We start from the raw sequence: 27626 nt of genomic DNA on the forward strand, positions 1-27626 counted from the left end.
AGCCCAGGCTGGGAGGCTGAGGGTGGTAGCATTTTCTTCTGGTCTCTGAAAGCAAGGGGAAAGGTCTAGCTTGCTAGGTTCTGAGTCTGCTCTACATTTGTGTTTATAAATCTGTCTTCCCTCAGTTGAGTCCCTGGAAATGCTGACACCCCTCCATGTAACCTTCTCCTGCTTCACATGAGTGAACCGCTTCTGATGTTGTTGTAAGAAATGTCTCAACCTGTGGGGAATTTTTTTAAAAATATATTTTATTGATTTTTTACTGAGAGGAAGGGAGAGATATAGAGAGTTAGAAACATCGATGGGAGAGAAACATCGATGGGAGAGAAACATCGATCAGCCGCCTCCTGCACATCTCCTACTGGGGATGTGCCCGCAACTCAGGTACATGCCCTTGACCGGAATCGAACCCGGGACCTTTCAGTCCGCAGGGCCGACGCTCTCTCCACTGAGCCAAACCGGTTTCGGCTGTGGGGAATTTTTCTAAGTTTATTTGACCCAAGTGGGAGACATTTGCCAGGAAGGAAAGTAACAACAGGTTGAGTAAAGCTCAGGAGAATGGCAGTTTTGCACCTTTTTTATACATTAGACTATAAGGGGGTGAAATGAAATTAATTGGTGATAAATTAGGTGGGAGAGCTAAGGAGGGAACTCTCTGGGATTGGATAAAAAGTTAAAAAAAAATACATAATGTTCTCTTTAAAGCAAGAACAATAATAATTGGGGCTCTGTGATCTTCTGTGTTGGGAGATTGTGCTCTTAGGAGTCTGTGAAGCAGAATGTCCCTGAAAATCAAATCCAAAGGTATGTTATCCCAGATGCAAAAAAGACAACAGAGAGGCTCAATAAGGTAAAAATTGACCTTACAACACACACACACACACACACACACACACACACACTAGGCCATAAGTATGCCTGAGACTCACATTTACTTCAAAACATCCTATGTGGTTGCTTTTGGGCTCTGAGTTTGTAAGATTGACCATGCGATGCCAGGACCCCTGAGCTCGCTGGGTTTACTGTGTGCCATCAGTTCTGTCCATGCTGGGGACTTAGAACCTGTGGGTTCAGGAGAAAATTCAATGAGTGGTTTATTATCTCCGGGACCCATTGCTTCCGTCCTAATGAACACAATGAGTGAAGTATTGCTGGTGTCTGTTTGGTCTCCTAGAAGTAGTCACTCTTCAGGCAATAAAGCATTAGGTTCTAAAGGTGGTTGAGGTATTTGTAAGGAACAACAACAAGAAAAGTCTGTGTCTTTACTGTGGCCTTCCACAATTTATAAGAAGCACCTGCTAATTAAACCCCAAGACTGTTAGGCTCCTATAATTCAGATAGCTCCTCTGGTCAAACTGCTTAACAACATAAGCCCGGTTGAGGTTGCGCCAACCCCGGTGAGGTTGGCACGGCCCGGGTGAGGTGGAATGGCCCCGGTGAGGTCGAGACAGCCCTGATGAGGTTGGGATGGTGCCAGTGAGGTTGGGACGGCCCTGGTGAGGTTGAAACGGATAATGGGGATCAGTATAGACTGATGAACAGGGGTAGATGCAGAGGCAAAGCAGCATTGAACAGACTGTCAAACTATAGTGAGAAGCCTGGGGAGGGCTTGAGGGTGGGGTGGGTTAAGGGATCAACCAAAGGACTTATATGCACACATATAAGAATAACCAATGGGCCAAAACTGGTTTGGATCAGTGGATAGAGCATCGGCCTGCGGACTGAGGGGTCGCGGGTTCAAATGCGGTCAAGGGCATGTACCTGGGATGCGGGCACATCCCCAGTGGGGGATGTGCAGGAGGCAGCTGATCGATGTTTCTCTCTCATCAATGTTTCTGACTCTCTATCTCACTCCCTTCCTCTCTGTAAAAAATCAATAATATATATATATTTTCAAAAAGAATAACCAATGGACACAAGACACTAGGGGGTAGGGGAGGCTGAGGGAATGTCAAGGGGGCGGGGGGGAAAGGAGACATATGTAATACTCTTTGTAATACTTTAAGAAATGAAAATTTAAAAAAAGATTTGGAAACAGTACCCATCAGTAGAAGAGTAGATACAAAGCTGGGGTACATTTATACCATGGAATACTAAGCAGCAGTAAAAAGGAGGAATCTCTTATCCTTTCACACAGTAAGGAGGGACCTGAAGAGCAACATGGTAAGTGAAATGAGTCAGTCAGAGAAAGACAGTATCAATTGATCTCACTCATATATAGAATCTAATTTAAAAATCATGATTAATGCAGTGAATTCAGAGACATGGAAGCATAGAATGGAGTGTGGAATCTCATACGGGAAAGCAGGGGATGGTAAAAAAACAAACAAAAGGAAAAACATCCTCAGGTGAGGATTAACCATGTGCAGGCACACGCACGAACACACACAGAGTAAACACAAAGTCACCTGAGCCTTGAGCATTTTCTTCTGTTCTCTGAAAGCAGTGAGAAAGATCTAGCTCTCTGTGATCTGGGTCTGCTCTACATTTGTGTTTATAAAACTGTCTTCAGTCAATTGTGTCCAAGGAAATGCTGACACCCCTGCTGTTGGGGGCCAGATGTAAGCTGGCAAGGTCCTTGCACCTGAAGGGGCTAGCAAGGCTGGGACCCTTACCCACACAGTTTTCCCAGACTTGTTTGGATGGCGTTTATCAGTAGAATAAGAGCAACCTTTGTAGAATGAGAACAGCCTTTCATGGCTTACCAAGAAGTCTGTAACTATTTACTGAGATAAGTCTGTAACTATGTACTGAGAACTTGTCCTTCTGCTGTGTCCCTTCCTTAGAGATTAAGAGGAACAAAGAGTACATTCCTCTTGACAGACCTCCTATTCAGTGTGTTGTGTATAAATGAGATTGTATACCTAATAAACTCGCTTCAGTTCCTCAAGAACTGGAGTCCTCCTGATCCCACTTTCCCGTCTTTCTTTTCTCATTTCCCACCTCCCTACCTCAGCCGGGCTCAACCTGTCAGGCTGGCCCTGACACCTTGCATGTAATTTCCTCCTGCTTCACATGAGTCTATAGCTTTTGGTGTTGTTGTAAGAAATGTCCAAACCTGTGGAGAATTTTTCTCAGTTTATTTGACACAAGCCTGTGACATTGCCAGGAAGCAAAATAACAAAAGATTGAGTTGGGAGAATGGCAGTTTTGCACCTATTTTATACATTACACTCAAACTAGAAAACATAAGAAGGTTACATGAAATTCACTGGTGATAAATTAGGGGGAAGAGTTAAGGAGGGAAAATTCTGGGAGCTGTTAAAAAGTAAAAAAAAAACAAAAAACAACTAGACATAATCTTCTTTTTAAATGTTATAGAACAGTTAACACTTCATATTTAACACAATAATAATAATGATTGGGGCTCTGTGGTCTTCTATGTTGGGAGTTGTGCCCTTAGGAGTCTGTAAAACGGAAATTTCCCTGAACACCCAAAGGTATGTTATCCCAGAGGCAAAAGCACAATAGCCAGGCTTAATAAGGTACAAATCGACCTTTGCAAAACAAAACAAAAAACAAGGCTAGGACATAACTACCCCTGTGGCTTACTTTGACTTAGAAAGTTTTAATTCAAACCATCTTATATGGTTACTTTTGGCCTCTGAGTTTATAAGATTGGCCATTGCATGCCAGGATATCCAGCCAGGTGTGACCCCGTTTTCCTCCCGAACTTTTTACCCTGCCAGTTAACGCTTTCTAGTTTTTGCAAATAAGAGCTTTGCAGCACCCTCGGTCGGTGCTGCTGTTGCATGGCTCCCTGTGTGGAGGTACGTGCTGTAGTCCCGGGCCAGCTTAATAAACGCTCTTAAATTTAAATTCTGAGTCGGTGGTCTATCTGGCTGATTCAACCCATAACATTGGAAAGAGTCCAAGTATCCATCAGTAGATGAGTGGATGAAAAACTGTGGTACATTGATACCAGGGAATACCATGCAGCAGTAAAAACGAATACTCTCTTACCCTTTCACACAGCATGGGCGGGGCGGGGAGGGGGTACCTAGAGAGGATGGGGTGGTGGGTACCTAGAGAGGATCATGCTAAGTGAAATAAGTCAGTCAAAGAAAGACAAGCATGACTTGATCTCACTCATATATAGAGTCTAATGAACAAAACACTGATGGAGTGAATTCAGAGACATGTATGCAAGAAATTACTGCAGAATCTGAGGGAATGTGTGTGTGTGTGGGGAGAGGTTGGGGGAGGGGTGTAAAAAGAAAGATCCTCAGGTAAACATTAAAAAACATGCTCACACACAATAAAAACAAAGTCACCTGAGCTTTGAGCATTTCATTTTCTTTTTCTTTCTCCTTTTCATGTTGATTTCACCAGCAACATTCACTCTTGACCTCGACAAAAACAATTAGATTGGTGAAACCGGTTTGGCTCATTGGATAGAGCGTCAGTCTGCGGACTGAAGGGTCCCAGGTTCGATTCCGGTCAAGGGCATGTACCTGGATTGCGGGCACATCCACAGTAGGAGATGTGCAGGAGGCAGCTGATCGATGTTTCTCTCTCATCGGTTTCTAGCTCTCTCTCCCTTCCTCCCTGTAAAAAATCAATAAAATATATTTCAAAAAATTAGATTATGACTTGTCTCCCATCAACTAAGCATTTGTATGAATAACCAAAGATTTCTTATCAACACTGTTTTTAGACAAGAAGCTATAAATGAAGCTTTCAATGCTCCTCGATCCAAGTTAAACACTTCCAGTTCTCAGAGCTCAGGGTCAGGAGGGGCCCGTGCTCGGAGCAGGGGTCCCTCCTGGAGCTGCTCCTTCCTCTCAGCACAGGATGGGTCTGGGCAGGGCCAGTAAGGAGCCTTGTGCTTGGCATTGGATAGGAGTCTGTAGGCAGGAGGACCCTTCCTCTTAGAGCAGGCGGCCTGAGTAGGACGTGCAGGCAGGAGACCCAGAGGCTGCGGGGGGACCTGCCTGAACACACCTCCTCTGGGCACCTCAGCCTTGGCGTTGGCCTGGACAGCAGTGCTTTCCAGAAGCAGCAAAGGAACTGAAGAGGGACCATATCAATGAAGAAATAAACACAGGCCGTGGTTGAAACATTCCCCCCTGCGTGCAACCAGGTCCTGGCGCAGGTCACCCCCGGGAACTGCTGCAGCAGAGCCGTCAGAGGCGGGAAGGGCCTGAGCATCTGCTTGCACCTGAAGCAGCTGCTCTTCCGACCTCTCAGCATGACAGATGATGGCGTTGCCCTCAACACAGAAAGTCAAGGGAAGTGCTCTGAAATGTAAAGGGAACAGGAGGAAACGAATAAATGCAACCATGGAAACAGGAGCTGCAGCTGAGCCACCCTGGTCCTCAATACTGTACCTGCTCCACTGAGGGATGCACATCAGTGGTAGAGACTGTGCCTGACGCCAGAGATAATAATGGTTAAAATCCAGTCCCTTGAATCTGACACTTGTCTGTGGTATAAACTTGGGGAGCTGACTTCATTTCTCAGTGACTGAACTTTTTCAGCAATTTGACAGGCATTTCCACTTACCCAGGTTCCTGTGAGCATTAAAAAAGAAAATGGTCAAAAATCTAACCCTAAAATCCTGGCAACAAGTACTCAGCTTGGTACTTTTATTGATCTTGGAAGGCCAAAGCAAGCGCCATCTGTTGATGTTCTTTGTGAACGGTGACGCTGAGATGAGCCGGACACCAGGATACGGAGAAGCAGAGGGCTACCATTTCCTGGCAGAATGTCCTCTTCTATTTAACTTCATTCTGCTTGACCTCTACACCATCAATCATCTGAATGTCACATTCAGACAACTGAGACTCAGGGAGCTCCAGGGATTCTGCTGGACATTCCCCGGTGGGGCCCAGCACAATGAGACCCGAGTGCCCACAGCACCTGCCGCCCTGCAGGAGAGTCAGTGGCTTCTTATAGGTCCCATTTCTCACTAAAATGCACCCAAAGACAAGTGTCCTTGTGAGCATCGGGGGTGAGAAGTGCCTGGTCTGGGAAGGTCACTGCAGGGAGATGCTGGAGTTCAAAGTAGATAGATAGAGAGAAAAATCAATGCTGAGAGAGAATCATTGATCAGCTACCTCCTGCATATCCCACACTGCAGATCTACGCGGGGCTCAGGTATCCTCCTTGACTGTGAACGGAACCGTGATATTCTGGTTCATCTGATTAAAACAGAGGCCTCGTGCATGAAATTCATACACTCTGGTGGGATCCCTCAGTCCGTCCTGTGCCCTCTCGCATCCGGGATCCTGTGGCAGATGTCCCTCTGAGGAAGGTAAATAACATTTATATCCATATAAAGAATTATACCAAAATGTTTGTACCACCTTTATTAAAAATAACGAAATATTGCCCTAACCGGTATTGCTCAGTGGATAGAGCATTGGCCTGCAGACTGAAAGGTCCCAGGTTCAATTCCGATCAAGGGCATGTACCTTGGTTGTGGGCACATCCCCAGTAGGGGGTGTGCAGGAGGCAGCTGACAGATATTTCTCTCTCATTGATGTTTCTAACTCTCTATCCCTCTCCCTTCGTCTCTGTAAAAAAATCAATTAAAAAAAATATATATTTAAAATATAAATAACCAAATATTTATTAAAATGGACATGATGGTGATATATTCAAAGATAAGAATATCTACCAGAACTCTGGCCTATTTGGCTCTGGATGGAGCGTAGGCCTACAGACCAAAGGGTCCCAGGTTCCATTCCAGTCAAAGGCACATACCCTGGTTGAAGACGCCTTCCAGCCAGGGCATTGGTCAGGGCTGATACAGGAGGCAACCAATCGATGTGTTTCCTTCACATCAATGTTTCTCACTGTCTTTTCCTCTCTCTTCCACTGTCCCAAAGAATCAATGTAAAAATATCCTTGGGTGAGGATTAACAACAACAAAAAGAATAACTATCAAAAAAAATGAGTTATTAATATATCTTTAATAAATGTCCAAGAATTTAGGAAATATACATTAAAGCAGGAAAATACTTAGAAAAAGCAAAGTTCTCCATTAAAGTGAAATGTAAAACCATGGTTACCAGAAAAGCTGGGAAGAACAAGGACAGATTAAATGAGGTCATGAAGCAACTACACAGTCACAGATATGCTTAGTATTATGAGTATAATGATGGATTCAGTTTCATGCACCTGTCAAGATTTATGAATCACTGTACTTAATACATGCAATTTACTCATTATAGGTTTTCAAAAATGTTTCAAGATAAAACAAATGTTACTCAGTTTGGAACAACAGGTTTTTCAACTCTATGTTCAATCCATACTCTTATGCCCTCTGGGCAAGAGTGCCATCTCAGTGACAGAAAATGTAACAAACAATGAAAAACAATGAAGAACTTTCACCCAATAACCCACGGGAATACTGACTGGGTCACAAAGGCCACATCTCTGGCCTAAAGACAACCTTTGTTTTCCTCTTAGTTTTGCTGCCAGAGCACCACTGGCTCTGATGGGAACATCTGAGAAGCTATTTGAAGCCACAAAACTTCTTGATCATAATCAGTGAAAATGACTGCAGCACAGAAGATAAACAAGCCTGGAGTCCCTCAGATCTGTGTACACACGGCTTCTATAGTCTTTTCCCAAAAAAATGTCTGGGTGTAAGTTTAGATGAAGACCATTCCATCTAATGGGCTGCAGTCTGGTCCAACAAGAATTAGGCCAGTGTTTCTGCAGTGAAACGGTTTCCACTCACTGCAATGGTCCTGAAACCAGTGCCCATCACCCATGCAATAGAAGGCATTAAAGCACATGGCCCTCTGCAACCTCTGGGGAAAAGAATCCCTTCAAATGTCTTACCAGTCCTTGAAAACAGGAAAAAAATTAACGCTGCTCCCAGATATACTTCAGGTTGTCACAACTACCCCCTCTTGGGAGTGACCTCTGTGTCTCAGTGCATCCATTTCCACATGAGGAATAGAGAGTCCAGTGTTTCCTAGGAAAATATGGCCAACAATGTACATTTGGAAAAAACTGCTCAGCTAATTTCTGGTCCATAGTCTTCCCCCATGGGCAAAAATGTTTCAGAGCCCATATAAGTTTTTCCACGAAGCATGCTTGAAGAGCCCAGATCTCCATATAAACTAACCGAGAGAGTCAAAGAAGTCTTACGGAAAACCCTTCATTATTTTGCAAGGAAAGAGCCGTGAGACTGGCAGTTCTTCCACCTGGCAAGACAGCTCTTTATCTTTAAAATTTCAACATGCATACGTATGGTTCCAACATACAAACAAGCAAACAGAAGAGCAAAAATAGTTGCGGGTACGTTACATAATGTAGGTGATTCAAAGTGTGTGATAAATTCTGACTAATGAGACTTCACCTATTGTCTAATACAATTGTTAAGTCCTAACTAAGAAACTACATTTTCAACACATCTGAGAAACTTTTCACATTCGGACTCTTTTGTGCAGAGCAAATTTACAAATTAGGCTGAGAGAGATCTCACATTAATTACACTCATAACGACTTTCTCCTGTATGAACTCTCTGATGACTGTGAAGCCTGGTGATCCTGGTGTAAGATTTCCCACAGTCACTGCATTTATAAGGCTTTTCTCCTGTATGAACACTCTGATGTTGGCGAAGGACACTCTTCCAGGTAAAAGATTTCCCACATTCAGTGCATTTATAAGGCTTTTCTCCTGTGTGAACTCTCTGATGACGACAAAGTTGACTGTTAATGGTAAAAGATTTCCCACATTCACTGCATTTAAAAGGCTTTTCTCCAGTGTGAATTTTCTGATGTTTGTGAAGTAAGGACATAGCAGTAAAAGATTTCCCACATTCACTGCATTTAAAAGGCTTTTCTCCTGTGTGAACTCTCTGATGATTTTGGAGAGCTGTGTTTTTGGTGAAAGTTTTCCCACAGTCACTGCATTTATAAGGATTTTGTCCTGCATGATTTCTCTGATGACGGCGAAGGACATCGCTCCTGGTAAAAGATTTCCCACATTCACTGCATTTAAAAGGCTTTTCTCCAGTGTGTAATCTCTGATGACTTTTGAGAGCTCTGTTTTGGATGAAAGTTTTCCCACATTCACTGCATTTATAAGGCTTTTCTCCTGTGTGAACCCTCTGATGAATGTGAAGTTGAGACTTAGTGGTAAAAGATTTCCCACATTCACTGCATTTAAAAGGCCTTTCTCCTGTGTGAACTCTCTGATGATTTTGGAGAGCTTTGTTTTCAATGAAAGTTTTCCCACATTCACTACATTTATAAGGCTTTTCTCCTGTGTGAACTCTCTGATGACGACAAAGTTGACTGTTAATGGTAAAAGATTTCCCACATTCACTGCATTTAAAAGGCTTTTCTCCTGTGTGAACTCTCTGATGACGACAAAGTTGACTGTTCCTGGTAAAAGATTTCCCACATTCACTGCATTTATAAGGCTTTTCTCCTGTGTGAACTTTCTGATGTTTGTGAAGTTCGAATATAGCGGTAAAAGATTTCCCACATTCACTGCATTTAAAAGGCTTTTCTCCTGTGTGAACTCTCTGATGATTTTGGAGAGCTGTGTTTTTGGTGAAAGTTTTCCCACAGTCACTGCATTGATAAGGATTTTGTCCTGCATGATTTCTCTGATGGCGGCGATGGACATCGCTCCTGGTAAAAGATTTCCCACATTCACTGCATTTAAAAGGCTTTTCTCCAGTGTGTAATCTCTGATGACTTTTGAGAGCTCTGTTTAGGATGAAAGTTTTCCCACATTCATTGCATTTATAAGGCTTTTCTCCTGTGTGAACCCTCTGATGAATGTGAAGTTGAGACTTAGTGGTAAAAGATTTCCCACATTCACTGCATTTAAAAGGCTTTTCTCCAGTGTGAACTCTCTGATGTCTGCGAAGTTCGAACATAGTGGTAAAAGATTTCCCACATTCATTGCATTTATAAGGCTTTTCTCCTGTGTGAACCCTCTGATGAGTGTGAAGTTTAAACTTAGTGGTGAAAGATTTCCCACATTCACTGCATTTAAAAGGCTTTTCTCCAGTGTGAACTCTCTGATGCTTTTGGAGAGCTCTGATTTCAATGAAACTCATCCCACATTGACTGCATTTATGAGGCCTTTCTCCTCTATGAATTCTCCGATGATGACAAAGTGCACTTCTCCTGGTAAAAGATTTCCCACATTCACTGCAGTGAAAAGGCCTTTCTCCAGTGTGTACTCTTTGATGACAACAAAGTTTAATGAAAGAGTTGTAAGCTTTCCCACATTCACCACATATGTAAGGCTTTTCTTCAGTGTGAATGCTCTGATGAGAAAGAAGGCTACCGCTCTGGGTAAAAGATTTCCCACATTCATTGCATTTATAAGGCTTTTCTCCTGTGTGAACCCTCTGATGACTGTGAAGGTGAGACAAAGTCATAAAAGATTTCCCACATTCATTGCAGTGATGAGGCCTTTCAGCAGAGTGAACTCTGTAATGATGATATTTGCGAGCATTGAAATTTGAAAAAGACTTTCCACATTCACTACATTTATAAGGCTTTTCTTCAGTGTGAATGCTCTGATGAGAAAGAAGGCTACCGCTCTGGGTAAAAGATTTCCCACATTCATTGCATTTATAAGGCTTTTCTCCTGTGTGAACCCTTTGATGACTGTGAAGGTGAGACAAAGTGATAAAAGATTTCCCACATTCACTGCAGTGATGAGGCCTTTCAGCAGAGTGCACTCTGTAATGATGATATTTGCGAGTATTGAAATTTGAAAAAGACTTTCCACATTCAGTACATTTATAAGGCTTTTCTCCAGTGTGAATGCGCTGATGACAATGAAGGTTACTGCTACTAGTAAAAGATTTCCCACACTCATTGCACTCATAAGGCCTTTCTGCTGTGAGAACGCTCTGATCATAATGGAGGGCAGTGCTACTGGTAACAGGATTTCGAAACTCACTGTGCTCATAGGGCCTTTCTTCAGTGTGCAAAGCTTCATATTCACCTAGGCTGTTACTATTGCTAAAAGCTTTCCCATATTCACTGCACTGATAAGGCCTTTCTCCAGTGTGACCTTGCTGTAGAAGATAAAAGCTAGAAAATTTGGTAAAATATTTCCCACAGTCAGAGCACACAAAACATCCACTTCCAACTTGGACATCCTTTTCCTGAATAAACGTGTGGGTACAAGTAATTTCGTTCTTAGATTCTTTTCTTTCGTAATAATTTTTTGTCCTTTGAAATGTCATCCCACGTGTCGAAATAGCATTTGGACGGTCCCAGGTCTGAGTAGCCTTTAGGTGGAGCTGTCCTGATTCGGTAAGAACACCCTGCCTAACCTCCCCGCATGTGAAACCATTTTGGGACACATTGAAATTGCAGCTGTTTGCAAGGGAGATCCTGTCCACACCTCTAATGAAAGTCTTCTCTCTCACATGCCATTGGTGAATATTGACACTGAAGTAAAACCGTTTTGCACATGCCCCACACCTCAACAGTATCTGTCCGTGTGGTGTTCCCTGCAGCTCCATCACGTGGAAAATCTTTCCCAAGACTAGTCCACAACTCTCACAGGGGTGGCTCTTCTGGGAAGACAAAGGGAACTGGGGATTCCTTGCCTGTGAAACTCTCACAAAAAAGTTCTGTTCAGTCACTGCCTCCTCATTCTCTGCTCCACAGCAGCAACCTGAACAAAAGGAAACACTGGTAAAGTACATGTTCACCCTATGAAATCAGAATATCTTCACCACAAATGTTTATCTGTCATGACTAGGCCTGATTCCATAGAAAGATTTTAAGGACCAGTGAGGTATACTCTGAGGAAACTGTTGTTATGCATATCGTGGCCCCAAAACTCAGTTGATGATGAAAAGGAAACCAAGAGAGGGACAGAAGCACAGGACGGGACACAAAGAAGAGAGGAAGGCTCTACTCACTTTTCCTGCACATACGGCTTCAATTAGGGCCTTACATGTTGGCCATGTGAGTCTATGTAGAATCATTTAAAACAGCTCAAAGTCATAAAAATGTATTGTATTGGACCAAATGATTTTCAACGTAAATATAACAACATGTGTGCACTCCCAGGTACTGCAGGCATGGAACAATGTTAGAGGGCAAAAACCAGAGATCTGTTAAAGAGGCACAGGTGCAAAGTCAAGAGAGGTGAAGGTTATCCTTGGGCTGGGAATCCCAGTAGAAATGATTACTATGAAAACTGAGTGCTGGCCAAACCGGTTTGGCTCAGTGAATAGAGCGTCGGCCTGCGGACTGAAGGGTCCCAGGTTCGATTCCGGTCAAGGGCGTGTACCTTGGTTGCGGGCACATCCTCAGTGGGGGGTGTGCAGGAGGCAGCTGGTCGATGTTTCTCTCTCATCGATGTTTCTGACTCTCTATCCCTCTCCCTTCCTCTCTGTGAAAAATCAATAAAATATATTTTAAAAAAAAAAAAAAAAGAAAACTGAGTGCTGATAGAACCAAGATGGCGGAATAGGTAAACACCAGAAATTGCTGCCATGCACAACCACTTCAAAAATACAACTAAATGAAAAAACAGACATCATCCAGAACCACAGGAAGGCTGGCTGAGTGGAAATTCTACAACTAGAAGGAAAGAGAAAAGCATACTGAGACTCAGAGGAGGTGCGGAAGTAGAGTGTAGAGGTATGGAGGCGCACGCGGAAAAGGCTGGCAACTAAGCACGTGGCGCACTTGGAAAGGGCTGTCAACTGAGGACATGGCCCAAGTGGAAAGGGCTGGCTAATGAGGTCACGGCTGTCTTTTTCAATCGGGAGGGAGTCTCAAGCTCCCTACTGCTCTGAACTCCAACTCCGGGCGAGTCTCTGGGGACCCAGACTCATTCGGGGAGAAACTGGACCATCTGGCATCGGTTGGAACTCGAGGGTGGCTTTCTCTCAGCGGAACTTGCAGAGATTACCGGGACACTGAGTCACTGGGCCTCTTAGGGTAGGACTGAGGAGCAGCCATAGCTGCTGGCTCCGCCCCATAGATCCCCTGAGACCACACCCCACCCAACCTGTGCTCAGAGGCTTTTGCATATCAAAGGCCTGGCCCTTTGCAATCTGGAAATTACCTGACAAACTGCAGCTGGGTCAGAGAGAACCAGAACTTCCAAAAGAAGGCCCAAGGCCCCACAGCACCTTGCATTGCTTCAAAGCTGGGCCTCATCTGGGCACCACCAAACCCCAAACAAAGAAGAGGAATCTTCAGATCTCTCTGTAGCTCCTGCTGAGTAGCCTCAGGCAGAGGCGAAATTAGCACCTTCTTAGAGATCCAAAAGCCAGTGTACCCAGTGGTCAGAGTGGGATAATCCAGATGACAACTCCTCAGATCCATAAGGGACACACTCAGGGGGCAGACTCAGTGAGCACCAACGCCCCACTGAAGCAAGTCTTGCCCCAGAAGGGTGTCTCCAGCACAGAAGTTTTCCCATTGCAGACACAGCTGATTCTCACAGCCAATTGGCCTGGAGGTCAACTCCTCCCAGAGATACCAACTACAATCAAGGCTGAACTACAACAAGACTGTGCACAAAGCCTACAAGGAGGTGCACCAAGAGTGTCTACCTCAGGTAATTGGGGAGGCTGAGCCACCGGGCCCTATAGGACAACTAACACAGAAAGCCACTCCATCATCACAAGGAAGCATAAAAAAATGCCGAGACAAAGAAACAGGACACAATGACAGAAATGGAGGAAAGAAAACTACTGGATATAGAGTTCAAAACCACACTTTTAAGGTTTTTCAAGAACTTTCTAGAAACCACTGATAAATTTAGTGAGACCCTCAAGAAATCTAGTGAGACCCTCGAGGTTATGAAAAAGGACGAACTAGACATTAAGCATACACTGATGGAAATAAAAGATATCATGAAGACTTCCAACAGCAGTCTAGAGGATCACAAGAATAAAGTCAAAGATTTCAAATACAAAGAAGCAAAAATCACCCAACCGGAAATACAAAAAGAAAAAAGAATGCAAAAATATGAAGATAGTGTAAGAATCCTCTGAGACAACTTCAAACGTACCAACATCTGAATTATGGGGGTGCCAGAAGAAGAGAGAGAGCAAGATATTGAAAACCTATTTTAAAAAATAGTAACAGAAAACTTCCCCTACCTGGTCAAAGAAATAGACTTACAAGTCCAAGAAGCGCAGAGAACTCCAAACAAAAGGAATCCAAAGAGGACCACACCAAGACACATCATCATTAAAATGCCAATAGCAAAAGACAAAGAGAGAATCTTAAAAGCAGCAAGAGAAAAACAATCAGTTACCTACAAAGGGAGTACCCATACGACTGTCAGCTGATTTCTCAACAGAAACTATGCAGGCCAGAAGGGAGTGGCAAGAAATATTCAAAGTGCCGAAACCGGTTTGGCTCAGTGGATATAGCGTCGGCCTGCGGACCGAAAGGTCCCAGGTTCGATTCCGGTCAAGGGCATGTACCTGGGTTTCGGGCACATCCCCAGTAGGAGGTGTGCGGGAGGCAGCTGATCGATGTTTCTCTCTCATCGATGTTTCTAACTCTCTATCTCTCTCCCTTCCTCTCTGTAAAAAATCAATAAAATATATTTAAAAAAAAAGAAATATTCAAAGTGATGAATAGCAAGAACCTACAACCTAGATTACTTTAGCCAGAAAAGCTATCATTCAGAATTGAAGGTCAGATAAAGAACTTCACAGATAAGAAAAAGCTAAAGGAGGTTATGACCACAAAAACAGTATTATATGAAATGCTGAAAGGTATCCGTTAAGAAGAGAAAGGAGAAGAAGGTAAAGATACAAATTATGAACAACAAATACACATCTATCAACAAGTGAATCTAAAAATCAAGTGAATAAATAATCTTTTTTTTTTTTTTTTTTTTTTTATATATATTCCATTGAATTTTTACAGAGAAGAAGGGAGAGGGACAGAGAGTTAGAAACATTGATGAGAGAGATCGATCAACTGCCTCCTGCACAGCCCCCAGTAGGGAAGTGCCCGCAACCCAGGTACATGCCCCCGACCGGAATCGAACCCGGGACCCCTGAGTCCGCAAGCCGATGCTCTATCCACTGAGCCAAACCGGTTCGGCTGAATAAATAATCTTATGAACAGAATAAACTGCTGAATATAATAGATTCAGGGGCATAGAAAGGGACTGGACTGACTTTTCTTTGGGAGGAAAGGGGTGTGGGGGGTGTGGGAAGAGACTGGACAAAAATTGTACACCTATGGATGAGAAGGGTGGGTGGCGGGGGTAAGGGCAGAGAAGGGGTTGGGAACCGGCTGCAGGGGAGTTCTAGGGGGAAAAAAGAGGAACAACTGTAATAATCTGAATAAAGATTTACTTTTAAAAATTAATAAAAGTTGCCAAAAACTTAAAAAAATAAATATATAAATAAAAATCCCCTGTGCTGGACCCATTTATTTTTCCCTCTGTACTCCAAGCCTATGGCAAATACTAAGCTTTTTTACTCTGTATAGTTTTGCCTTTTCCACAATGTAACGTAGTTGGAATCATACACTATATATACTTTTCAGACTGGTTCTTTTTACTAAGTGATATATATATATATATATTTCTTCCAGTTTTTTCTTGGTTCAAGGGGTCATATCAATGTGGGGAGGTCTTGCTTCTTGGTATTCCCATTCCTAGTTTGATTTTTCTCTATTTTCTCTTTTTACTGCTGAATATTTCATTGTACAGATGCACCACAGTTTGTGTATCCACTCACCTTTTAGAGGACATTTTGGTTGCTTACAGTTTTTTGCAATTAGCAATAAAGCTGCTATAAACATTTAAAAAAAAAAAAAAGAAAGAAAGAAAGAAAACACTGGGTTTCTAGCTATGAATGTAACAAAGGCCAGGCAAGAATTCCCCCCCAGTGACCCTTCTCCAAGGGAAGACCACCTGTGACACCACTGTGTCATTAATAAAGCACTGTTTCACCCTACCCAGTTTGCCCCAGTGGATATAACGTCGGCCTGTGGACTGAAGGGTCCCAGGTTCAATTCCAGTCAAGGGCATGTGTCTTGGTTGTAGGCACATTCCCAGTAGGGGTTGTGCAGGGGGGAGCTGATTGATGTTTCTCTCTCATTGAGGTTTCTAACTCCCTATCCCTTTCCCTTTCTCTCTGTAAAAAATTCAATAAAATACATCTAAAAATAAATCAATAAAATCATGTTTCTTCTGTGATGTACAAAGTATTCTTCCCCTTAAACCCCACTTGACCCATTCCATGGGATAAATGATGCAAATCTTCAGAGAAAAACAAAAAAGGTGGATGATCAACACTGTGGTAAAACAACAAAGGACAAATGAGACAACAGACAAATGACCTATTTGAGCCCTTGCTGGCTTGGCTCAGTGGATGGAGCGTCTCCCTGTGGACTGAAGGGTCCTAGGTACAATTTCGGCCAGGGCATGGGCCGGGGTTGCAGGCTTCACCCCCAGGAGGTGGTGTGTAGGAGGCAGCCAATCGATGATTCTCTCTCATCATTGACGTTTCTATATCTCCGTTCCTCGCTGAAATCACTAAGAATATATTTTTAACAAACCCACCTATGTGAGTGACATCCGAAAGAATGCAGAATTAGAGATATGACCATCTCCTTCGAGCCCAGTGTAAGTAGACAGCTACTCATGAACAAAAACCTCATATGAAATAGGAGTAAGAGTAACAGGAAGACAGTATAACAGACACAAATAAAGAAATGTACAGAAAGAATGACCAGAAAAGACTGGGTGAATAAACATATTTGAAAATACGTACAGTAAAAAACAAGGGTCAGAATTACCTCCAGCAGCCCCTGTGCTTTTGCTATCATTGACCAAAGTGGCCAGTTCTTAAAAGAACACTAGAAATTTTTGTGTTTAAAAACCACATAATGCCTTGACCAGTATGGCTCAGTTGGTTGGAGCATCATGCTGTGTACCAAAGCGTCGAGTATTCAATTCCCAGTCAAGGCACATATCAGTACATGGGTTCCATTTCCAGTTACCTTGTGTGCAGAAGTCTGTCGATGGAAGTTTCTCCCTCACATGGATCTTTCTGTCTCTCTCTCTCTCTGCCCAGCCATCTCTCTTCCTCAAATATTTAAACAAGCATCAGTAAAAGGAGATAAAGCAAAATAAAACAATACAAATATTGGCTACTCTTGACTTAGACTAAAGCAAAGAACAAAAACCAACAAATACCACCAATCTTCAGGGGGTTAGGGGAGGCTGGGGAAAGTCAATTGGGCAAGAAAAAAAAATGTTCAAAGAAATGAAAGGTAAGACATTATACCTGACACTAGGAACCACAAAGCATCATAAGAGATGTTGAGCCCTAACTGGTTTGACTCAGTGGATAGAGCGTCGGCCTGCGGACTGAAGGGTCCCAGGTTCGATTCCCGTCAAGGGCATATACCTTAGTTGTGGGCACATCCCTAGTACAGGTGTGCAGGAGGCAGTTGATCAATGTTCTCTATCATCGATGTTTCCAACTCTCTATCCCTCTCCCTTCCTCTATGTAAAAAATCAATAAAATATACTTTTACTTAAAAAAATAAAAGACCCTTAGTAATACTTTTAGCAAAAAAAAAAAATATAAAAATTAAAAAAAAATTTTTTTTTTTAAAAAAGAGAGAAAGATGTTGATGTTAAGAGACAACATGACCCTCCATAGAGAAATCTGTCAAGATCCCATATGAGCTTCTGAAATTAATATACAAATTCAGAGCCCTGGCCATGTAGCTCTCCTGATGAGTGTGTGGTCCCAATGCACCACGGCTGTGGGTTTTCTAGGGCACATGTAGGGGACAGCCAATAAATGCTTAGATGGGTAGAACAGCAGATCAGTTTCCCTCTCTTTCTCTGTTTCCCTTCCTGTCTCTAGAATCAATAAATAAAGGCTGCCCAGTATGGCTCAGTGATTGAGCATAAACCCATGACCTAGCACAGTGGTTCTCAACCTTCTGGCCCTTTAAATACAGTTTCTCATTGCTGACCCAACCTTAACACTATTTTCGTTGCTACTTCATAACTGTAATGTTGCTACGCTTATGAATCTTAATGTAAATATCTGATATGCAGGCTGATCTTAGGCGACCCCTGTGAAAGGGTTGTTCGACTGCCAAAGGGGTCGCGACCCACAGGTTCAAAGCAGCTGACCACGGAGATCGAAATTCCAGCCCTTGTCAGAAGATATGTGCAGGTTGCCGGCCCCATCTCCATTGGGTGGTGTGCAGAAAGTAGCTAATCAATGACTCTCTCATTATTCATGTTTCTATTGCTCTCTCCTTCTTTTCCTCTCTGAAATCAATAAAATATCGTTTAAAAATAAATAATTTAAGGAATAAAGAAATCTCCTTGGCCCATGTTGCTCAGTTTTCAGAGTGCCTGCTTGCACACTGGAAGGTCATGGATTTGATTTTCTGTAAGAGGCAGGTATGTGGCTTCCAGGTTCAATCCCCCTCCTGGTGGGGGCACATGTGTGAGACAACCAATTGATGTTTCACTCTCTCTCTTTCTCTCTCTTAGAAAAAAAATCATTGGTAAAAATATTCTCACTATTCAGGTGAAGATAAAAGAAGAAAGAATTGAATTCAGAAATGTTATGGGAGAGGAGATCCAAGATGGCGATGTACACAAGGACCTATACTCACTTCATTCCACAACCACATCAAAATTACAACTAAAATGCAGAACAACAATCAGCCAGAACTCCTGGAAAGCTGGCTGAAGGGAAGCCTTAGGACATGGTTCTCAACCTGGCCTGCACATTAGAATCACCTGGGAATGTTTTCAAAAACCTGATTTCTGGGCCTCATCATTAGTAACAACGAAACAGAATTTCCAAAGGATGAGGCCCAGATATCAGGATTTTAAAAAGATTCCCAGGTGATTCTAATGTACAGCCAAGGTTGAGAACCATTGTCTTAGCATTAGACAGATAAAGCGGAAGGCACACTGATACTGGTAGAAGGTAGACAGGAATGGAAGGTGTTGGTCATGTACCCATGTGGGACACTTTTTTATTTGGGAGAGAGATCGTCTCTGCAGAGGTCACCTGGAAGAAAAAGCGGTCCCAGTGTCACACCAGACACCCAGCACAGCGTCCCAGACTGGTGAAAAAAGTCCCCACTGGCAGTAAGAACTACGGGCTGTAAAAACCGGTGTGGACTGGGGCTCAGTGACACAGAGGCTGCAGGAGACACAGCTGCTCCTCTTACAATGCCAGTACCAAAATGAAATTTACAACCTCCCGATTCCTCGTGACCTCCAAGGCCTGGTGAGCCTGGTGGTGGAGGGGCGAATCAAGACACATATGAGAGGGAAACTGGCATAACTGGAATCGGCCCAGGAATTCAGGTGCAGCTTTCTCCCAGAGAGAGGTGCCTGCTGTGGTCATTATACCTATGCTGCCACATCCGAGGTGGCAGGTCTTACTGACAACCATTCTGTATGCTCCAACCTGGTGATTCCATGAGACCTCACCCCATCCAATTTACAACTCCAACCATGCTGTGTGCAGCAGCCTTTGTTTATGAATTGCCTGCCCTTGCTCAGGATAAAACCTGTCAAACAAGTTGCAGTTCAGTCAGGGAGTCTCAAACCTATCAATAAATGGCCTATACCCGGCATAAGCACTAGCCTTCCTTGCTTCACAGCTGGGCCTCATCAGGGCACTTCCAAACTCGATACAAAGAGGAGAATCTGCAGATCTCTCTATAGATGCTGCTGGGTGGCTCCAGGCAGAGGCTGACTTTACACTTCCCTGGAGACCCAAGAGCCAGTGTACCCAGTGGTCAGTGTCATACCATAGCAGCTTAAAACTCTTCACATCCATAAGCCATACACTCAAGGTTCAGACTCACTGACCACCAAAGCCCTACTGATGCATGTCATCCTCCATAGGGGTGTCTCCTGCACAGCAGCTCTCCCACTGTAGTCGTAGTTACACCCATTAATGCTGAAATCCTCAAGAAGGGTCCTAGGTACAACTCCAGCCAGAGCATGATTTCCTTTCACCAGGTAGGGGAAGTTTCTGTTAGTATTTCGTCTTTTTTTTAATTTTACTCAAGAAAATTCCGGAAAATAAGATCCAGCAATACATTAGAAAGCTAATACACTATGACCAAGTGGGATTTATTCGGGAAATGAAACATTGTACAATATCTGCAAATCAATAAATATGACACAACATATGAACAAAATGAAAGACAAAAATCATATAAGCATATCAATTGATGCAGAAAAAGCATTTGACATAATCTGACACCCTTTCTTGAAAAAACTCTCAGCAAAGTGGGAGCCCAAGGATCACACCTCAACATAGTAAGAACCTTATATGACATACCCACAATCAGCAAAAACTACAACCATTTTCCCTAAGAACAGAAACAAGACAGGGATGTCTACTCTCACCACTCCTGTTTGATATAAAACTGGAAGTGCTAGCCACACAATCAGACAAGAAGCAGAAATTAAAGGCATCATAAATAGAAACGTAGAAAACTGTCATTATTCAAAGATGACATCATATTGTACATAAACAACCCTAAAGACTCCATCAAAAAACTACTAAATTTAATAAATACATTCAGAAATGTGGCAGGATACAAAATTAAGAACCAGAAATCTATGGCTTTTTTATACAGCAGTGACGAACTCAGAGAAAGAGAAACAAACAAACAAACAAAAATTCCTATCCACTATTGCAACCAAGAAATTAGGATACCTAGGAATAAACTTAACTAACTAGGTAAAAGACCTGTACTCAGGAAACTACAGGAAGTTGAAAAAAAAAGATAGAAGAAGATATAAACAAATGGAAAAATATACCATGTTCATGGATTGGTAGACTCAACATGATTAAAATGTCAATACCACCCAAAACAATCTGCAGATTCAATGCATTCCCCATTAAGATACCAACCGCATATTTCACAGACCTATAATAAGTGCTCCAAAAATAGATATGGAATAATAAGAAGAAGAAATAGCCTCAGTGCCAGCACCGGTTTGGCTCAGTGGATAGAGCGTCAGCCTGTGGACTGAAAGGTCCCAGGTTCGATTCCGGTCAAGGGCATGTACCTTGGTTACGGGCACATCCCCAGTGGGACATGTGCAGGAGGCAGCTGATCGATGTTTCTAACTCTCTATCCCTCTCCCTTTCTCTCTGTAAAAAATCAATAAAATATATTTAAAAAAAAAATAGCCTCAGCAATCTTGAGAAAGAACAAAGTTGGAGGCATGACAAACCAGATACCAAGCTATATTGCAAAAATGCCTGGTACTGGCACAACAACAGACATATAGAACAATGCAACAGAACAGAGAATCCAAAAATCGACACAAGCCATTATCCTCAACATCTGTCAAACGAGACAACAGCATACAATGAAATCAAGATAGTCTCTTGAATAAATGGTGTTGGGAAAATTGGACAGACACATGCAAAAAAATAAACTAGACCACCAACTTTAATCATAACTCTGTAAACTTAAGAAGGGAAATAATAAAAATATTCGAAGAATACACAGGCAGCAAAATATCAGCCATATATCCTAGCAATGTTTTTACAGATACAGCTCCTAGGGCAATGAGGGCGAACTTATGGCACATGTGTCAGAGGTGACACGCGAACTCATGTTTTTGGATGATTTTTCTTTGTTAAATGGCATCCTATCTAATAATAGACAAACATGGTCACTGAGCGTACCTTTGCTATGCCTCCATTGGCTAATCAGCGTGATATGCAAAATAACCAACAAAGATGGTGTTTAATTTGCATACATAGGCGCCAAGGGGCAGAGCGAAGACTGAAGGTGGCTCCAGCGGGAGCAGCGAAGGCTTGGGTCCCGGGTGCCGGAGGAAAACCGGTGCCGCCAGCCAGGGGAAGGGAAGACCTACTGCACAAATCTTTTCGTGCAACAGACCTCTAGTTTAAATATAAAAAATAAACATCAAAAATATAAATGTTTGTTTTAGTATGGTGAGAGATATCAAAAAATTTCTATATGTGACATGGCACCAGAGTTAAGTTAGGGTTTTTCAAAATGATGACACGCCGAGCTCAAAAGGTTCACCATCACTGTCCTAGGGTAATGGAAACTAAAGAAAAAATGAACAAATAGAACTATGTCAAAATAAAAAGCTTCTGCACAGCCAAAGAAACCATCAACAAAACAACAAGAAAGCCCACTGCATGGGAGAACGTATTTGCCAATGTTATATTTGATAAGGGTTTACTCTGCAAAATTCACATGAACTCATATATCGTAAGAAAAAGAAGGTAAACAATCCAATCAACAAATGGGCAAAAGGACCTGAATACACACTTTTCGAAAGTGGATATACAGAAAGCCGAGACATATAAAAACATGCTCAAATCCACTTATCCGAGAGACGCAAATCAAAACGACAATGAGATATCATCTCACACCTGTGAGGATGCCTATCATCAACTAATCAACAAAGGACAACGTGCTGGCAAGGATGTGGAGAAAAGGAACCCTTGTGCTCAGCTGGTGGGAATGCATATTGGTACAGACACGGTGGAATATAATGTAGAGTTTCCAAAAAATTAAAAATGGAACTCCCAATTGACACATCTAGGAAAATATCCCAAGATATAAAAAACAGCCCTAGACGGTTTGGCTCAGTGGATAGAGTGTCGACCTGCAGGTTGAAGGGTCCCAGGTTCGATGCCGCCCAAGGCAACATACCTCGCTGTGACTCGATTCCCAGTAGGGTGCATGCAGAATGCAGAGATCAACCATTCTCTCTTATCATTGATGTTACTATCACTCTCTCCTTCTCCTTTCCTCTAAAATCAATAATGAAATATTAAAAAGTAAAGAAAAAGAAAGCAGAAACACCAATCAGAAAGGACATATGCACCCCTATGTTCATAGCAACACAATTTACAATAGCTAAGATTTGGAAATACCCTAAGTGTCCATCAGTAGATGAGTGGATTAAAAACTGTGCTACATCTACACAATGGAATACTAGGCTGCTGTTAAAAAGGAGGAACTCTTACTATTTGCAACAGCATGGATGGAACCGGAGAGCAATCATGCTAAGCAAAGTAAGCCAGGTGGAGAAAGATAAATATCACATGATCTCCCTCATTTGTGGTCAATGAGGGAAAATCTCGACATATGTAGTACCATATATATTACTTTAATCAATAAAGAATTTTTAATAAAGAAATATTGTGAAAATATCCATACTACACAATGCAATCTACAGATTAAATGGAACCCTGAGGATAATTCTTATGGTATTTTACAAAGACATGAAAAGAGAACCTTGAAATATATAGAACTAAAAAATGTGAATAGGAAAAACAATCGTGAGAAGCAAGCTGGTGGCATCACACTTCCTGACTTCAATTTCTTACAAAGACAAAGCAAGCAAACATTGTGTTGCTCAAGACACACAGATACATACATCAACAAAACAGAACAGAAAACACAGAAATAAAGCCAGACACATACTTTCAAGTAATCTTTATCAAAACTGCAACACAGCCGAAACCGGTTTGGCTCAGTGGATAGAGCGTTGGCCTGGGAACTCAAAGGTCCCAGGTTTGATTCCGGTCAAGGGCATGTGCCTGGGTTGTAGGCACATCCCCAGTAGCAGATGTGCAGGAGGCAGCTGATCGATGTTTTTCTCTCTTGGATGTTTCTAACTCTCTATCTCTCTCCCTTCCTCTCTGTAAAAAAAATCAATAAAATACATTAAAAAAAAATAAAATTAAAATAAGAGAAAAGTAAAATGTTTAAAAAAAACCTGCAAGACAGAGGAAGAAGGGAAAGATAGTTTCTTCAATGAATGGTGCTGCTGAAAAACAATACTCACATGGAAACACAACAATACTGGACACCACTGATAAAATTTAACACAACATGCATAACAGAATTGAATATCAGCGCTAAAACTTAAAATGCCTCAGGACAACCTAGAGAAAAAGTTTTGGAGATTTGTTTTGACATGATTTTCTGAATGTGACAACAACCACCACAAAAAAAAACACCAAAAACAAACAGTCGAGATGGCAACAAATAAAGAAAAAGCTTCTTCACAGCACAACAGCAATACACAAAATGAAATGAAAGGAGATAGAGAGAACACAAGAAAATAATTGCAAATCCTATGAAGGGATTGCTTGGAGAGATGGTGCATTCAGTTCTGATCAGCACAATAAAGCGAATATTGAGATACAGACAGAAATTCAGTCAAATAGTTGGAGTTCCCAGGGAATAATAAAATTATGTTAATACTATACAGTAGGCTAATAACAATACAATGACTTGTCTGAAAACCAAACTCGATATAACTTCTTTGAAAATACTTTACTGCTAAGCACTAGCAACAAGCATCTGAGCTTGCCAAAAACGTGGTGGCACTAGACCTGCTGAACGCAGGGTTGCCAAAAACATGGACTTTGTAGAAAAGCGAGTGTGGGGAGCAATATCAGCAAAGCACAATTAAGCACATGCAAAAATATGTGTTCTTGTATGTAATAAGCAATTAATGTATAAAATATACAGGGTAGTTAGAACACTCTTTAACCAAAAAATACAGTGAATAAACAGGATAAGGATGTAGAGACAATTCTCCAAAAAATACGTACAAATGACCAACAGGAATATAGAAAATGCTTTCCTCACTGATCAAGGTGGAATCTCTGAGGCTTCCTGTAACACTACCAACCACAAGTCCTTCCCTGTGAATTTAGTACAGCGGGGACTATTGGGACTTCAGGAATAGAAGGGAGCAGTGGAAACAGACCAACCTTCCCCAGGAGAGCAACTACCCAGATAACTGGAAAAACAAACAGTACCACAGTCTACATGGAAGGACAGAGCACACCCTGGAGATGGGGCCTGGGAAACCTCAAAGACAAGTCCAGGTCTCTGGTGAGAGTGAGGGTCTTACCCAGCGAGGATATAAGTTCAAAGTTCTCCAGCATCACATTCAGGTACAGCTGTCTCTGACCCTCATCAAGGAGGCTCCATTCTTCCCTGGAGAAGTACAGGGCAATGTCCTCAAAGATCACGCCAACCTGTCAGAATGGAGACAATTGAAACCAGAGCTGCTTTTCTGAGAACCAGTAATTCTACTCCTTACACACCTTCCCCACCCTCAACCTCCTCAAGGGCACCCGGGTTAGTGTGGACACCAGGCCCTAACGCTCATCACAGTTCCATTACTCACTGTGATGGCCCTCAGCAGAGCAGCTGGGTCAGATGGAAAGCATTGGGGGAGGGAAGGGGAGAGGGAGTAATGCCATTTAAGGTCTGGGCAATGCCTGCAGGGCCCCAGCCTTCCTGAGAGGAAACACCACTGCAGTCTCCTAGATCCTGCCTCCAAGACAAAGCCAAGCCTGGGTTTATGCTTCACCTTTAAGTCCCCACAGCAGGTCCCGGGGACCATCAGCTCACACTTCCTCCAGATGTGCACACCACTGGGTAATGTTTATCCCCTTCCCATGTTCAGACCCCAGGTTCACTCCCTCAGCTCTGCCCCCTTCCTGCTCCAATGCCACTGGATCTCGCTGGACTCACCCATGACCTTGGCATATGGCGTGTAGAGAGCTTGTAGTCCAGCCGGATCCAGGACCACCCCAGGCCCCTGATGGACCCACAGCCGGGAAAGCCCCGAATGAGGCTGTGACGTCCTCCCTGCAGCCTCTGCTCTTTCCGTCAATACTCACAGCCACATCCTCAGGGACCTTCAGATGCAAGTCACCCCCGTCCTCTCTGCCCTGCACTTGCTGTGTCCTCAGAAGCCACAACACTCCTCTCTCCCCTCCACCTTCCTCACGGTCCTCCACGCGGGACTGAGCTGCAGGACGGGACAGGCGCCCTCCCCAGGCTGTGGTGTCTGTGTGAGGAGGCGGTGAGGGCCTGGGGGACTGAACTCACCTCAGCCCGTCTCCTCAGCGGGGGCGCCGCCATTGCCCTCTGTGGGCTGAGCGGGGCGGGAGCGGCGGGAGTAGAAGCCGGTGCAGGAATGGCGGTCCCTGTCTCGGCCCTGGCGTGGGTTTGGGTGGCGACTTCGAGCTTCAATCCCACGTGGGAGCTGTGAGCACCACCGGCGGCTCCCACCAATGGCTGTGAGGCGGGGAACATCGCTCTCCGGCCTTCTCCACGGGACTGCAGACACGGAAAACCACCTTCTGCGACAAAAATCGGAGAAGAGGAAATCCTGCCACAAGGACCACAGGTCCCGCCCTCCCGAAGACGGAAGTGCCTTCTCTGACCGTCTATTGGCTCCATCTGATGCCATTCCATGCGTGGCGTTCTGGGTAATGTAGTTTCTAAGCGTCAAGGCCAGGATCCCGTATTTCTCAGTTGACTCTAGGGCTGGATTTAGGGGCAAATAGCCCAAGAACACACCAAGTACACTCAGGGTCCTCTGGCGCCTTCAGGGGAGGTGATTCCCGAGGCAAGATTGTTTTTCCTGCACCTGAAGGGCTTTCTTTAGCTGCGGTTTTGCATATATTTGTTCAGGACTTGCTGTTTCTTAAGGGCAAGCATTGTTTCTTCATTCAAGATTTTTGGCACCTGTCTCCCTCCAGACATAGGTGTCTAGAGGAGGTTGTTCAAGTCCCTAACTGCCTTAACCTGTCTCCATTGAATCCATTATACAACGTTAAGGTCACAAAACAAACGCTAGTACTGAAGGGCATCTGCTTCTGATGCCATCCAAAGTGTCAGCACATCCTGGGCTACAGTGTGGATAGGATGGTCAAGAAACATATAAAAAGATGCTTAAAGTCACAGATCATCAGAGAGATGGAAATTCAAGCAACAATTACGTGTCACCTCACCACTTTCACAATGGCTGCCATCCACAAATGAACAAAATTCAAGTTCTGGGGAGGATGTGGAAAAGAGGGACCCTAGTACACTGCTGGTGGGAATGCAAACTGGTGCAACCATATGAAAATCAGTATGGACTTTCCTCAAAAAATTAAGTATGGAACTTTCATTTGATCCACTGAGGCATTTCTATACACCAATAGTGAACTTTCAGAAAGAGAGATTATAAAAACAATCCCATTTACCATCGAACCAAAAACATTAAGCTACCTAGGAATAAACTTAACTAAAGAGGTAAAAGACCTCTACTCAGAAAACTACAGGAAGTTGAAAACAGAGATAGAGGAAGACATAAACAGATGGAAGAACATACCGTGTTCATGGATTGGTAGAATCAACATCATTAAAATGTCCATACAACCAAAGCAATCTATAAATTCAACACACTTCCCATTAAAATACCAACGGCATACTTCACAGATCTAGAACTAACTCTCCAAAAATTCATCTGGAATAAAAAAAGACCCCGAATAGCTGCAGAAATCCTGAGAAAGAACAAAGTAGGTGGGATCTCAATACCAGATATCAAGCTGTATTACAAAGCCACTGTTCTCAAAACTGCCTGGTACTGGCACAAGAACAGACATATAGATCAATGGAATAGAATAGAGAGCCCAGAAATGGGCCTGAACCAATATGCTCAATTAATATTTGACAAAGGAGGCAAGAACATACAATGGAGTCAAGATAGTCTCTTCCATAAATGGTGTTGGGAAAATTGGACAGATACATGCAAGAAAATGAAACTAGACCGCCAACTTACACCATACACAAAAATAAAGACAAAATGGATAAAGGACTTA

At 43.0% G+C, this 27626-nt stretch overlaps 1 protein-coding gene and 1 long non-coding RNA gene across 2 annotated transcripts; both read right to left on the reverse strand.

Annotated features, from left to right (window-relative positions):
* Positions 1-345: 345 nt before the first annotated feature.
* LOC138999571 (uncharacterized) lies at positions 346-5633 on the reverse strand. The gene is made up of 4 exons (XR_011469401.1): positions 5331-5633; positions 4275-5240; positions 930-1062; positions 346-785 (listed from the first exon to the last, which is right to left on the reverse strand). It is a non-coding gene; the product is annotated as an uncharacterized lncRNA (long non-coding RNA).
* Positions 5634-6751: 1118 nt separating this feature from the next.
* LOC138999771 (zinc finger protein 585A-like) lies at positions 6752-25929 on the reverse strand. The gene is made up of 3 exons (XM_070401994.1): positions 25864-25929; positions 24875-25001; positions 6752-11617 (listed from the first exon to the last, which is right to left on the reverse strand). The coding sequence occupies exons 1-3, from the start codon at positions 25894-25896 to the stop codon at positions 8445-8447; spliced, it is 3333 nt and encodes a 1110-aa protein (XP_070258095.1). The 5' UTR covers positions 25897-25929; the 3' UTR covers positions 6752-8444.
* Positions 25930-27626: the final 1697 nt, after the last annotated feature.

Source organism: Myotis yumanensis, unplaced genomic scaffold, assembly GCF_028538775.1.
Source record: "Myotis yumanensis isolate MYYU_CA2020_CCGP unplaced genomic scaffold, mMyoYum1.0.hap1 SCAF_23, whole genome shotgun sequence".
NCBI classification, from domain to species: Eukaryota; Metazoa; Chordata; class Mammalia; order Chiroptera; family Vespertilionidae; genus Myotis; species Myotis yumanensis.